Consider the following 15,131-nt stretch of genomic DNA (forward strand, 5'->3'; position numbering starts at 1 on the left):
TTTTCTGAAATTACACTGGTCACATTTCTGGTCTCAAAACTTAAAATGATTGTCTCATTCAAGAGCTGTAAATGACTCTAAAACAACTTATTTCCTTCTTGCCTCATAAAAAAAAAAGTTACTTTTCAAGGAAGCTTGGTGAAAAATCCTTTCAAGGTACAACAGTGTGGGGATACTTCCTGAAGTACAAAGGAAAAACGTAAGAAAATCAACTTTAGCTTTATACTTTTTAACAGCCTAAGAAAAACGTTGGAAGTTCAATATATGAAGGCTTTCAACTTTGCAGAACATCCTTTAGCCTAACTTGCTCAGGTCTGAAACAAAATAGTTAAATTTTCGGTTATTACCAGCATGGTATCTAAAAGCAGGTTTGCTACAGCTCGTCAACAGTTGGATCATCAGACCAACCTTTACCCTCCTTAATGTGAAAGAACAAATCAGGAACATTTTAAGTTACAGCCTACCTTTCAGTCTGTCTTTTAAGGCACTGTTCTTTATTTTCTCAGTGATTTAAGGTGCTTTGCAAGTATGAATGATAACCTGCTTTTTAATGGTTTGTATCCTTTCCATTCGTTTCTTTAAATCTGGAATGTAATTCCCTGTGTGGCATCTTATTTCTAATGTAGAAAAAATAACTGTTAACAAGCACAAAATTTTACGCTAAGGATACAATTTACTCTAAGGATACTAGATTTACCGACTTATTCCACTTTTGAAAGGACAGCCAAAAGTCCACCCGACTGATGCTCATTTGGCACATTCTTCTCAATTCTGGTCACTAAACTACATCCTGAGATAGGATGAAAATGATGCAGCTTTCAGGCTTTAAAATGACTAAATTTAAACTGCCAGAAGAGTCATGAGGTGTCTGTGCAGGACAATGCTTCCCACCACTTACAGAGTTACATTTGGTATGTCAAGAAGAGAGAACATAATCCCACAGCAGCAGCCATTGAAAATAAAGAAGACAGCCACAAGGATTCATGCAGAATATTTTAAATATTCCTGTTGAGCAAAATGATTTAAGTGATTTTTCTTCGAGATGATGCTCCCAAGTATCCTATATGCATCCTTTGAACGTGTACAGATCCTGGAATAGCGTCTTCCACGTGGGACATCTTGAAAGAGAATATTTTGGTTTCAGTGAGTTACACACCAGTCCTCGTTAATTTAATGGGTCTGTTTACAGAGTGTGGTAGTTTCGTTCTTTCGATTTGCAGAATTTATAGAGAAAGAAGATTACAGCCTGCACACCCAGGACGAGGACAATTCCTCCGATGAAACTGGCCGCATCGAAGGTTGACTTCCTCCCGGGTTGTGAAGTTGGAGTTAAAGTGGTATTAGTTGTACCTGTTAAATAAGAAGAAAAGATAATGAAACTTAGAAAGTCCCATGATCCTCTACTCAGAATTTCAAGACCCGCATGAGCGTATACTTTGACTTTGCCATGAGTTAAAATTCTATAAAGTATCTCCTCTTGAGTCAAGTCTTTACAACTAGAATTTATCCCATTCACTCCATCTAGCAATATCAAGTGGTCAAAGCTGCCGTTCAAATTCAAGTATGAAAGTGACAGAGAAAAATTCTCCTGGTACATAAATTATGCCCTGAGAACATGTCAAGCACTTTAAAAATCTGTAATTTCTTCAGAAAACATGCTGTTAGTTAACTGTTACACTAAATATTAATATTTGCATTGAAAACTCATGTAACTTTTAAATTTTATTAAATATACAAGGTAAGCAAAAATTCAGTTGCAATTTTTCAAAGTACAAAAATTATCTTAAGTATCTGCACTTTATAAATTTAACAAATAAACTTATTATTAAAGGTATTATAAATCTTACTCTAAAATTTTATATTATGAGCATTACCAAACCATATGGAATAAAAGCACAAGTTTGAATTCCCTTTTCAGGGAAAAAAATGTTTCAATAGGAAATAGAACATGAATTTCTCTTTAGGATATAAAAGGTTTCAAGTAGAACACCATCCATTTTAATAAAAAGCATTTTCATATTTAAAATAATTTTTTTTCTAAGTAGAGTTTAAATAAACACTGGTTCTGGTGGCTATATAATAAGGTGGCCAGCTTTCAATTTTTTTTTTTAAGGTATTTTATTTATTTGTTAGAGAGAGAGAGAGATGGAGAGAGAGCACAAGCAAGGGAAGCTGCAGGCAGAGGGAGAGGGAGAAGCAGGCTCCCCCCACCAGCCCCCAAAAAAGGAACCCAATGCGGGGCTTGATCCCAGGACCCTGGGATCATGACCTGAGCTGAAGGCAGACTTAACCGACTGAGCCACCCGGGTGCCCCAAGCTTTAAAATTAATCACAACTATTCTGTAATTCTTGCAAAGACAAAATGGTTTCCTTGAAACCAAGAAAGGTTGCATAAGAATAAGCCAAAAAACTTAAAAAAAAAAAAAAAAAAAAAAAAAAAAGCAAAACCAAACACCAGTATTTTAAATAGGGATAGAGAGAAGGATTCATAACCTGTATATCTGCAATGTCTTGTGACATCACCTAAATGTGATTTTTGTTTACAACACAGCAAATCATTAATTAATAAATGTTACTTTTCACATGCACTTTTAACAGTTATAAGGGAATGTAAAGAAATAGCGAGAAACATGGCCAAGGTGTCCATCTGCAGTGATCTTGGCTCTTTTTAGATCTTTCTCAGTAAAAAGGATGGCTAAATTATCTTCACTCCAATTGTCATGACCTAAACACAGCACAAAATTAATTCCTAACAGTCATCAGTATTTAATTTTTAAGTTATAAGAAATGAGATCTCACCGACAAGCTGTAGTAAAAGGGTTTTAGAAAAACACTATCTCTTAACTCTAATGTGTCAGGCCAAATATGGCTATGTGTTAAAAAATGGGGACTCACAGCAAACCTACCATTCCTGCATTAACAGCCTACCAACCTGGTCCTCCAAATATAAGAGGTGAGTTTTAGTTCACAACCATTCATGAATGAAACTGGAAAATGGGGGCAAAAATAGCATAAGGCAAGGCCACAAACGTTCCCCCACGTCACCGACAGTTCAAACCCCCTCCTTACCTGATGTAGGAGCTGTGGTGGTGGTGGTGGTTGAGGTGGCTGGCAGGGTGGTGGTTTTGGCTGCAATAGAAACAAAACTTACTAGTAACTTACATTTCCAAACCTCCCAGTATCTAGCCATTTGTCTTTTTAAAATAATGCTGCCAACTTCAACAGGCTTTCTATTTTCCAAAGACTAAAGGCCAAATTTCAGGTAGTGGCTCACTAACACATCTACATGGCCAGACTACGAGTCTTTAAATTACCGCGAAGCAAGCATAAAACTATGTTAACATCTATGTATATATTGGAGTATGAAATCTATGTATACATCTGGATGAAGTCTGCAAAAAGACACACAGGAGGGCAAGAATCAGTGGTTAGGTGAGGTAACAATAGGTTTTTTAATGCTTCTATGACAAAAACTATTAACTTAAAAAGTCATGGTAAGAAACCAGTGGGGCTCGGGATTTCTCAAGCAGGTATCAAGGCTGGCTTATGTTCTTCATTTCAAGGAGCTGGCAGACAGTAAACACCTTCAGCTTTGTGCAGCACATAGTGCAAAAGCAGCCAAGGACGACATGCAAATCAATAGGCATCATTCTGTTCCAATAAAATGTTATTTTAAGAACAGGTCCCCCGGGGCCACAGATTCCCCCAATTTAAATTATCTGACAATGCCTGTAAAGAAAATGAACTCTTGTGAGAAGAATTAATTTGAATGTAAACACATTTTAGGAACCAAAGCACTTTATTAACAGACTTCTGTTAGTACTGATACTACTAACAGATTCTAATCAATGATACGTTAACAATACTGATGGGTTTGCATGTTTGTATCCTTTTCTCTCACTAGGAGCACTACTGCACTTATCTTCCCTACCCTGCTCTTGGGTGGACAATTAGGTCACCTCTCATTTTGCCAGCAGGGAAATACCTCATCTCACCTCTGGCAGGGCTGATTCTTAGACAGAATTCCTAGATTTTTAATCCCTTTAAAGTTGCTGCAAAAAATAACACTTTACAAACTAAGCAAACATATATTCTTTTCAATCTTAAAACACTAAATTTTGTCTGACAATGGTAGGGGAATCAAGTTTGCAAATCTGCCTTTTGAGTCTTACTACCAAACCCTCTGAACACCACGCAGACTAATGCTTTTTTCTATAAACATGCAAAACATTTATACACTTCTACTTCTGACCGAAATACTACTTGACAGAATTTTCAAAATTATGCAATACTTAGGGAATATAGGTCTACTAACTTACAGTATGTTCCTTTCATTTAAAAAAAAAATAGTAATTAGCAGTTAACAAAAGCTGCTACTGGTGATGGAAAATTTTAAAAAACATAGTAAACTAAGTAATCCCATCATGCAGAATAACATGTCATTTCCTGCTAGCCATTTCACTAGGCAATTATGTAACAATAAAAATTTAAAAAATAGCAGAGCTTAACGGTTTGTCTTCCACTTATTATGAAAATTTCCCACTAGATATCTGATGTAATCTAGTCATTCTGTAAATAATAAGAGATTATTTACAACTATTTTTATTTATAATATTTATAGGTACTAACAGAAGACTGTTATAATTAACCCCACTGAACACCTTTCTACATAAATCAAATTCTCTTTGCGTCATTTCTTTAATAATCCCTTAATTTCTCACTTGCTCTCTTTCAGCAATAGCCATGCAAAGAGACCACGTAAAGGATTTTGAAGAACTGCCACTCAAGAGATGCATTTTCTATAAGAAAACCCTGGCCTCCTTCCCCTTACAGAACGAGAGAGAGAAAACTAGAGAGACCCATGGTACTTCACTGGAGAACCCCATGTGGATCAAGCACGAAAACTACATCAAGGTTCATGGAGAAGAAATTAAAAGGGAACCCACAATGGTTCTGAAGAAACTGTTTTCCCCTTTTGGTTCACATCCCACCTTCTGGAAATTAATTTTTCTTAACATCTCTGCTTTCATCAATCTTTTAACATCCTCCTAGTCAGTGACTACCAGTGGGTGTTACCACTGTGTGCTCTCCAAAAGTTCTATAGCATTTGCAGATTTCTATGGCAAGAATATTTCCACCATAATTCAAGCTCCCAACGCAGTCTCACCGAATGTGTAGCTGGGAAGAGCTACGCACAACTGGCCACCGCAAGCTGGTGTGAGCTAGCTCACCACCACCGAAGTCTTTCAATGAGTTCTGGTCCTTGATTCAGCATCTGATCACTTTTTCCTCTGAAAAACTATACCTAAAACACACACACACACACACACACACACACACACAGTTTCCTGGACACACCTCTCTGCCCATCCCTACTCAGTTTCCTCTCTGATCCTCTTCTCAACCCTTAGATATTTCCATCCCCCGGAGTTGGGTCCTCAAGTCCTATTCTCTCTACAAGCTGCTCCAGGGGATACCACTACTGCCTACACTGATCAGCTTTGCCTGCGCTGTCAAGCTACGAGTCTGCCATCACCTCCATCAAGTCCTATCCTTCCTACCTCCTAAGTCCATTTGCATACATCTGCAACTCTTCCCATATAGTTCTCCAGAATTCCCCTCATGGGTCATCTATTCCTATCTCCCTGTGTTCACTCCTGTCTCCTGTTCCAACCCGTCCTCCCAATCTGGCTCTCGGCCTGCTGACTGTTCAGCTCAAGCCTTCCTCACCACGCACATCCAGATGCAATTCCCGAACCTCACTATAATCCTTCACTCTCCTCACGTGTACCGACCGCTGTGCTCCACTTGGGAAGCTACCATCCTGTTTTACCAGAGTCATTTCAAGAGTCAGTCAACATCTCCAGGAAGTGGTCACCACATTTGCCATACTACTCCATACACACACCTTCCTACAAATGTCTCAAAACACTGCGCTTATTTACCCATGTCACAGTTACTACAATAGACAAAACGCTGTCTGCTGTTTCCAGCCCCTATCATCCAGCCTACTGTCCTGGAGAAGAAGTTTCTTAATGATTTATTCCTTCTATCACTTTGGTAAAGATTTTTAAAAGGAGAAATTATCTAATCCTGTTGAAGGGGTAGTGAAAACTTTCCAGCTGTTGATGGGAATGAAAAGCATATCTTTCTGAAAAGCAATCAATATTCAGTCTTAAAATAATCCTATCCTCTGACCTAGGAATGCTGTTTGAATCAACTCTGTTAGGGATAACATCAAAACAGGAACAAGTGCTGCAGGAAGAGTGAAAGATGACCTAACTATCCCACCAAGTGCAGGTTAAGTAAGGTGTATACACATACAACAATGTAAAAGAGAAAACAATTCAAATGTGCATGGGCATCTTGGGCAAGTTCATAATAAATCTATTGAGAGATGCACAGAGAAGACTGGGAAAACCTTATCACTGAAAACATCCTGGTGTACCTCTGGATGATGGGAATTACAGGGAATTTAATTTTCTTTAGGCTTCTGTATTTCCCAAGATCTTCAAAAAATCCACAAAAAGCAGTTTGTGGACTCAATGTCCATAGCAAATCCTCCCATAGTCAATAAACGTCAAACACTGGAATTCCATGACACTGGCACGAACAGTTCATACTCATGTAATCATTATGGTTCAAGACCAAATACAGCTACCAACTTTTTAAATTATACTAACAACTTTTAGGTATTTAATCACTAAAAAGTCCATCGAGAGACCTCACAAATCCTGAAAGAGGAGGAAAGAGTTAATTATCTTGTATTACCTGTAGAATTCGTTGGCATCGGAGTGGGCTTGGGTGCTATTTAAAACAAACAAACATTAAGTCAAAGCACAATCTAAAATAATACAATCCATTACACTTTTTTTTTAAACTGCAGTCATGTGAGTACCACTTTTACAATGTTTACATTTAAGTACCACCTTGTGGAGGAGACTGACAGTTGCTCTAACCAATACTGATCTCCCCTTCTTTAGAAATAGAAGCACCAATCTAGAGGTGACGCTTCCCTGCCTGGAGAAAGACACACATTTCTTAGTCTCCCCTGTAGGCAGGCAGCCCAGTATAACTTTTAGAAAGCATCTGTAGGTAGATACAGGCCTCCTTCCTCTTTCTGTTGGCAGAAAAACCAATTTGATGGCTGGAACATGAGCACTTACCTCAGAGAGTAGGTCAAAGATATTTTTAAGGAATGACAGTAAACAGCCTGGGTCCCTACTGGGGATAGAGTGCTACATAGTCCAAACTAATTCTGATACATCATCAAATTAAACAGAATTATTTATTCAATTTTTCTCTAAATTAGTATCTTTTAAAATGTTTTACTTAACCTTGTTTCTAAGCAATTATTTTCATGAAACCACAGGTTTGATATAATTATTATTTTCTGACACACTGAAATAGATACTAAAAATGTTTGTTCTTTTACCACCTAAACCAAATTATGCGCATTCTACAAAAGGGGTAACTGACCTCATACTAATGAAATTCTCAGTCATGAAGTTCAAGTTTGGATGGGAAAACCCCACTAAAAGTAAAACTGTTATAGGTAGTCTTTCAAGGTTACTAACACACTCCAGAAAGCTCTTTTGCTCTATTTATTAACTATGCACCAAATCAGAAGTTTGACTTCCCTATCCATTTGTAATCTTGTTAGGAAAATCAGTTGCTTCATCTAGGAATTTTAACTATTTTCTGAGCAAAGACTTAAGGTTAAAGAGTAACCAATTTCTTCAAACTAAAGTACAAAAATGAGAAAACAGATGAACACAGGAAAGTTTCAACTGTAACACAAAATACGCCAGAGGTTGTGACAATCACCAACACCATAATCCGGAAAAGGGCCAGAACAAGATTGTCCAGTCCAGTAAAATGCCAATGGAGAGGGTCTAAACTATAGTCAGTTTAGACTGCCAGAAATGGCAAACCAAATATTGAAAGAAGGCTTCTGAGGCAAAGATCTTCCTCACCTCTTGGCCACTTTCCTCAGCAACCAATGTGAACACTTACCAGAACAGAACTGTGTGCCATTCACCACGTGGCAATCACTAACTGTTGCATTACGTGAACAGTAGCTTTTCTCTGTTATGGGGGGAAAAAGACACAGAGCACCAATCACTTGTTTATATTATCTTTGTTTTGTTACTAAGCTCCAGAATTTGTTCCAAAAATCAAACTCAGGCATAAACACTTCAGAAGTCCAGGGACCAAGAAAATACTGTTATGCTCTTTCCCTCAGTGATTAAGAAAGATTACCCAGGATCCCTCCAAATATTTGTCTACAACCTACACGGATACACTAAACAGATTAATCGGAAACACTTAGATCCGAATTGGGGCACGACTCCTGCATAGCAAAGGCTGCTAGATTCCACGTGAGTAGGGAGAAGCCGAAAGGATCTAATAAAGGCTTAGTAACCACAGGAGGTACCCCATTAGCAGCAGTAGGACCTCTGTTCCACATCTCTTCTTGGTTTTCTACACATTCTAATAAAACTGCTTTCCTGACAGCCAAACTTGTAGCAAGAGTAAGGGAGACCCTTCCTCAACATATCCTACAGTAGAGCATTCAAGCCCCAAAACATGCCAACTCTGCTATACACAGCAGGAGAGAGGTGTGCACTTAAATTCCATTCTATGACGTAAAAAAAAAAGTGACTCTCACACAATAAAAAAATTTAACCCCAAATTAAGCTAATACCTTAATTTTATAAGAAGTTCTTAAACAGGGGCACCTGGGTGGCTCAGTGGGTTAAAGCCTCTGCCTTTGGCTCAGGTCATGATCCCAGGGTTCTGGGATCGAGCCCCGCATCGGGTTCTCTGCTCGGCAGGGAGCCTGCTTCCCCCTCTCTCTCTGCCTGACTCTCTGCTACTTGTAATCTCTGTCTGTCAAATAAATAAATAAATAAATAAATCTATCTTAAAAAAAAAAAAAAAAGAAGAAGTTCTTAAACAATGTTATGTCGTGACATAAGGATTTTGCCCAGAACTCATATTAGATTTCTTTTAAACAAATAAAGACACTTAATACATAGCTTTGGCTTTTTAGGTATATACACACACACCCGATAAACTGTTTTACTGATAAGAAAAAAAAGCAACTACTTCCCATTAAGAATTCAGAATTTGCTGTAATCCCATGGTTCTAACAAAAACGTTATTGGCATTTCAAAGTATCTTCAACTAGCTCTTTATTCCTCAAATTAAAGGTTAATTTTAAAATTGAACAAAAACACCAACTCTTTCCATCTCACTCTTTCCCATATTCTACATATCCAACTAAGTTTTATAAGGTCTCTATAGTTCATCTAGCAGGACACCTGCAGAAGATAAATGCCTTCTTTTTCTGGGAAACCATTTTTAGGGGAAAATTTCACAACTTTCTTTCACAGCTGATTTTGGTTTACCTGTCCTCTTAATCTTCCAAAGCTCTAAAATCTCTCTTCCTTTAAAAGCTACTAAACCTTAATTATCAAGTCTAAGGAATTAAAGGGGTGGGGACAGAAAGGGAGTCCAGAGATTTTAGCCGGAATGTTAAGCAATAGGAACTTTAAAGGAAAAGTATTTGATTTGCAAAATAGTACACAATACACCGAATTTTCTACATAATTTTTAAGTGTTCAGGAATACCCTGTAGAATATCTTAAAATGATAAAACAGTTTGCATTCTCAAAATTAAAGCCATCCCAAAGCTTCTTACCTTTACATTCTATCCAAAAGCAGGTAGAATTATCAAGGCTAACGTTCACACAGGAAACACAGCTGCTGCGGTTTTCACAGGTATCTGGTGGGGAGGGGTATATAAAACCAATCAATTGGTACCTCACTTTTGAGTTTGTACAACTTACCTTTTTTAAACTAAAGTGAGCATTACGTACAGTACCAGACTTAATTCAGAGAAATGGTAAAACGTTATAACTCATCAACAAATGAATGGATTAAAAAATGTAGTATACATTTTTCAATAAAATAGTATTCCAACATATAAAAGAAAGGAATCCTGCCATGCACTAGAACATCTATAAGCCTTAAGGACATTATGTAAGTTAGACATTCAAAGAAGGACAAGTACAGCATGATTCCCTCCTATATGAAGTATCTACAATAGTTAAACTCCAAAGCAGAAAGTAGAATGTTGTCTGCCAGGGCTAGGGGGAGGGGAAATGGAGATCTGCTCCTCACGCAAGGTACAGTTTCAAGTAAGATGCAGAGTTCTGGAGATCTGTATAACACCGTGCTTAATGTTAATAATGTACAGTACACTTAAAACTTTGTTAGGATGGTAGATCTTCTGTTTTTAACTGCACACACAAAAACACTTCATTAATTGGCTTAATAAGAAATTCCAATCATAATTAATGACTGATGACGCTGAAATAAACTCAAGAGAAAGGGTGGAAAAAACCCACAAGCTAGTGGGAATGGTCAGTATCTAAACAACCCTTTTTTACAGGGCAACTATTTCACAGACACTCAGGGTTTCTTGAATCATTTCAAAGCATCCTTAAAAAAATAAAAATATTGGGAAAAAGGTTGTGTTATAAGGCCAACACTACACACAGAGAAATCACTGCCCCCAAACATCAGTTAAGACACCGGAATTTTTAACAGTAAAAAGATTTGTTACAGGTTGAACCCAAACTCGGATGATGCCCATTCTGAAAACCCAAGAGATTTGTAATTCGTAAGTGATCTTCTCCACTGTGACTGAAGGATAAGAGACAGGAACTCTGGAAGGGGCTATATTTATGTACATACAATTTAACAAAATAGGAGGGTCTCTGTCAGTAATTTAGGCCAAATGACCCAAAAAGTCTAGGACTCTTCATTTTCCTGGAAGCTAGATGCCTCCAAAAAACATTCACATTTGCTTTCCCTATGCCTTAAAAAAAAAAAAAAAAAAAAAAAAAGTTCTGCACAGAGGCCATGCATTTCAACATTTTATCACTAATATTTATCAGGGACAAGGACATATATAGTACCCTTGAGTAAGGGGTTCACAAAGTAGAAAATACGTTCTGCAGAGGTTCGTGTACTGATAAAAAATGCTAGTTGTCTAAAATCTTTCGTGCCTGATATGAACAGCACAGTCAATGTTCTTTACAATGAGCTAAACTTGCTATCTTTCATTTTAGACTGCAGTTTATGCAACTGCTACTTACAGAAAACAAATCATCTCCTTTGTATGACTTTCAATTACAAAAAGGCAATTAACTTGGCTATCTCCAAGCTTCTCTTTGGAAAAAACACACACTCCAAAACTACAATTCTGGAAAGAAACTGCCAAATAAGCAGAAGACAAAACATATTGTGTTCTACCATCTTTAAAAACAGTGCAGTTAGAATGTCCAGCGTTCTACGGCAATGTACTTTCCTTATTTAACAGTTTTTGAACTTCAGTATTACATCTTTCTGAATATTAATTATACATTTTATTTATCTATAAAACACAAAAACCAAAGGAAGCCACTTCAAAACAGTATGATCCGTATGGGGGGAGGGGAGGAAAGCCAAGGTAAAAATCCTGACACTTGAGCACTTTTTCGGTCAAGATGCCAGTTATTCCTTACTCAATATTAACTAGAATAACCAATCACACTACATCAGGTTTATATATCTAGAGTTCTTTTTCACCTCAAACTTATCTTCCCCTCTCTTTTGTGTTGTCACGGCATTGCCAATTTCTGCTCTAAGATTCAGTGTACAACTCAACCAGTACCCAAATCGACCGCAGAGCTTAACAAAGAGTGTGTTCCTGATAAGAGTTTAAAAAATCGACAACCTGGGTTTCAATCCCAGCTCACAATCAACTAAACCTATGCTCCCCGCAAGCCACTTTATTTCCATCTTCCTCCCAGATTTCACCACCTATCTTCCAGTTTAGCCTAAAATACCAAAAAGAATATATGAAGCATCGGGTACACAAATGGGTACTTTCCTTCTTTTGCACATAGCAAATTTAAAGTTTTAACTAATCAAATGCCCAAACTTCAAATATACCCCGACACCTCTCCGCAAAATCAATATGGTTAGATCACAGGCAACTTTTCCCAGACTCAAGTCGGAGACACTGGCGAGCATTCACGTCTTCAGTTTTTTTCCTCTTTTGCCAACTCCCGGAGAAGCCCCCTTGCGGAGACAGGATCTGGGTGGGCAAATGACTAACCCCAAACACAGGGAGTTCGACCTGATCCCCAACTTTGGAGGCGAGTCGCCTCGCCCCACGATCAACCCCACTGCCACCACCGCGGGAGGAAGCCACGTCCCCTCTTCCCAAGCTGAAGTGAGACTGGGGATTACGAGGCACTTTTTAAGAGCACCTCGGCGTGGGACACTTCGGGGTGGCCCAGAGCCCAACCGCCAACGGGGCTCGGCCGCCCTACTCCCCGGGGCGCTCCCTCACCCCCACCACTCCGATCCCAGCCCGGACTGGACTCGGACCGGCCGCCATGTTGCTGGAGCGCGGCCCGTCCCGGCCCCGGCCCCGGCCCCGCGCGCATCGCGGGCAGGGCGGGCGGCTCGGCTCCGCGCGGCGGGCGGGCGAAGATAGGAAGCCCGTTGGGCCGGCGCCCACCTTGTGCTGGAATGGTCACCGGCGCAAGAGTCGTCACCGTCGTCGGAACTGTCGTTTTGGCGGTGGTGGTGTTCGGTAAAAGCGGGATCGCAGTCACAGTCGGATCCAGGCTGGGGTTCTGAGCCGCGGTCAGCACACAGAGCGCGGCCAGACAGGCGGCAGCCCAAGGCAGCTGGCGGGAGAGCCCCGACATCACGTCCTCCGCACTGGTGTTCGGGCGAAAGCTGCGGCGCACTCTACTCCGTCTGTCCCTCCGTCCCCTGCGGCACCGCCTCGGAGAGTCTGGGCCCCCGCGAGAGCGCGCCGGGGTCACGTGAGGGGCCCCAGGCCACGGCGTGCGGGGGCGGGGCGGGGCGGAGCGGGGGCGGGCTGCGGACGATACCAACTGCACTCCTACAGGAGGGGGAACAGGGACAGCGAGAGGCAATGGAGGGAGGCTGTTCCGTCACAGCGACTAGTGAAGTGTAGCGAAAAAGCTCCCAGGAGCAAGAACCTATTCCTTTGCCCTTAGATTACCATCCAAGATCCAGCTGGGCTCTTCTAGTTCCGGCGATAGGGAAATCTTCCACTTTGGCTCAGATGGAACAACCTACATGAGGTGGCGCTCGACGTCCGCCCCGGCGACCAGGGAGGCCGTAAATCCGTGGCCCCACGTGACTTTCCGGGCTTCGCCTCTGGGACCGGAGTCAGCCTGGGGCTGGTTGCCTTGGGGTGCGTTTAGATCCACCCAGTGAATCAAGTTTGTGGTGTGCTCCCGCGTTCCGAAGGTGCTCGCACAGATTCTTAGTAGGACCCGCGCTTCTCTCTCTCGAATTTTTCTGGAAGTAACCTTGTGTTGGGATCCCTCAGGGAAATGAAGCCACGTGGTTGAGTTTCTGCTCCGCCGCCCACTCACGGCGAGCGGCCAAAACACCGAAAACGGCCCCCGGCCTTCCAGCCAGAGCTCTGTCTACACTGTCTACCTCTATCCCACTTGCCCAGGCTGTCTTTTCCGAATTTTTTGCTGTTTAAATCAGCGGTAGCCGCAGTCAGTCAACGCCACCACCACTACAGAGAATCAGAGACGAGCTGGGTTGGAAATCCATCTGGTCCGTCCCCAACCCACTTTACAGGTGAGGAAACCGAGACTCAGACAAAGTGACTTGCCCGAAACTCGGTGCTTGACATCAGGACTGGATTTTGAAATGCCCGTTGATGTGCTGGGACTGCTCCAGCTTAATTAGGAAGGGTTAGCGCCACCTGATGTCCAGCTTCACAAAACAGTCACAATCGCAGCCGCGCTTATATTAACGAGTAGAAATTGGGTTATAAAAGCTGCTTTTAGTGCCGGGTTTTTTTCCCCCCAGTTACTTGCATTTATCCGGCAAGTTTAATTATCCACGTTTACCCTAATAAAATAACACACGAATATTAATTGCTTTTATGAGATCTGCTTTGCTATGAAAGCACCACAAAAAAGTTGACTCTAAACGTTTTTAGCTTTTTTTTGCCTCAAGCTGAAGGCTTTAAAACTTGCTAGAATCTGATCTGTGGGGTCCTTTTGTACCTTCGTCTCTGAGTATTAGTTCTGTTGATTACACTAGCTGGCGATTCGCTTGATGTAAACACGAGACAATGTTTGACCGATCCAACCTATGGCCAGAATTATTGACTTTCAAAGAAGACATGGCTGTGTTGTAGGTCTTTTGAAAATTCATGAATACAAATCTGCTTTGACAGATCACTAGATATTGCTTCCTTAACTAAAAAAAGCAATATGGATGTTTATATATGCTGTTCAATTTAAGTTTTCTGTTAAGTAATCATTTCTCATTGCAAAGAACGAGTGCAGAAAACTTAAGCGCTGCTCTGGAGTTTTATTTCAACTGCAGATCATTTTCCCCATTGGAAAGCTGACTGTTTTCATTTTAGAAAAATGGGTTGTTTGAAGATGAGAGCCTTTTTATCTTTTTTCACAGTTTGTTGTTTATATGTTTGTATAATCTTATTAAATATTTCACCTACTTTATTGCACCTACTTTGTTATTTCTACATCTTAGATAAATGCTAAAAAGGAAAACTTGATTTCATTGTTCATCAAATTAAATAAAGAAAATAGTGGTTTGTGTAGAATTTGGAGAGAACTATGTTCTGTATTTGGTTGAGTCACAATGGTTCTTCTCTTGTTGTGAAATGTAATTAAATGGTTTGCCCTCTGGAACTTGGGGGAAAAAAAAGTGCAGCCAAATATTTAAATGAGGTCCCATTATCAGCCTTCAGTGAACTGCTTCCTCTTCTCAGGGTATGGCTTCCACAGTAAGCATTTGACTCTCTGACACCCAGACAAAGGAAGGCACTAGTCAACTTTGTGGGTTTTTCTCTTTAAGGTTAAAAACACAATAGAAGTTGTGTTTTTTCCCAATACCGCCGTGGATCATCTTGTTTACACTCTAGGAGGAATACGCCCGATTGTGGAGGACATTGTTTTACAATTTGTCATCTGGGTGTTCAACTCTAGTCTTCAGATTTTTATAGTCTTTATAAGAAGACACTTCACTGCCTTGTTTTAAGG

At 40.2% G+C, this 15,131-nt stretch overlaps 1 protein-coding gene across 1 annotated transcript; it reads right to left on the minus strand.

Annotated features, from left to right (window-relative positions):
- Nucleotides 1–107: 107 nt before the first annotated feature.
- On the minus strand, nt 108–12,897 carry CD164 (CD164 molecule). The gene is made up of 6 exons (XM_032858280.1): nt 12,581–12,897; nt 9,707–9,790; nt 8,017–8,088; nt 6,772–6,807; nt 3,070–3,129; nt 108–1,350 (listed from the first exon to the last, which is right to left on the minus strand). Exons 1-6 carry the CDS (start codon nt 12,771–12,773, stop codon nt 1,184–1,186), a joined length of 612 nt encoding a protein of 203 aa, XP_032714171.1. The 5' UTR covers nt 12,774–12,897; the 3' UTR covers nt 108–1,183.
- Between the last annotated feature and the right edge of the window lie 2,234 nt (nt 12,898–15,131).

Source organism: Lontra canadensis, unplaced genomic scaffold, assembly GCF_010015895.1.
Source record: "Lontra canadensis isolate GAN:19392208 unplaced genomic scaffold, GSC_riverotter_1.0 scaffold14, whole genome shotgun sequence".
Lineage (NCBI taxonomy): Eukaryota > Metazoa > Chordata > Mammalia > Carnivora > Mustelidae > Lontra > Lontra canadensis.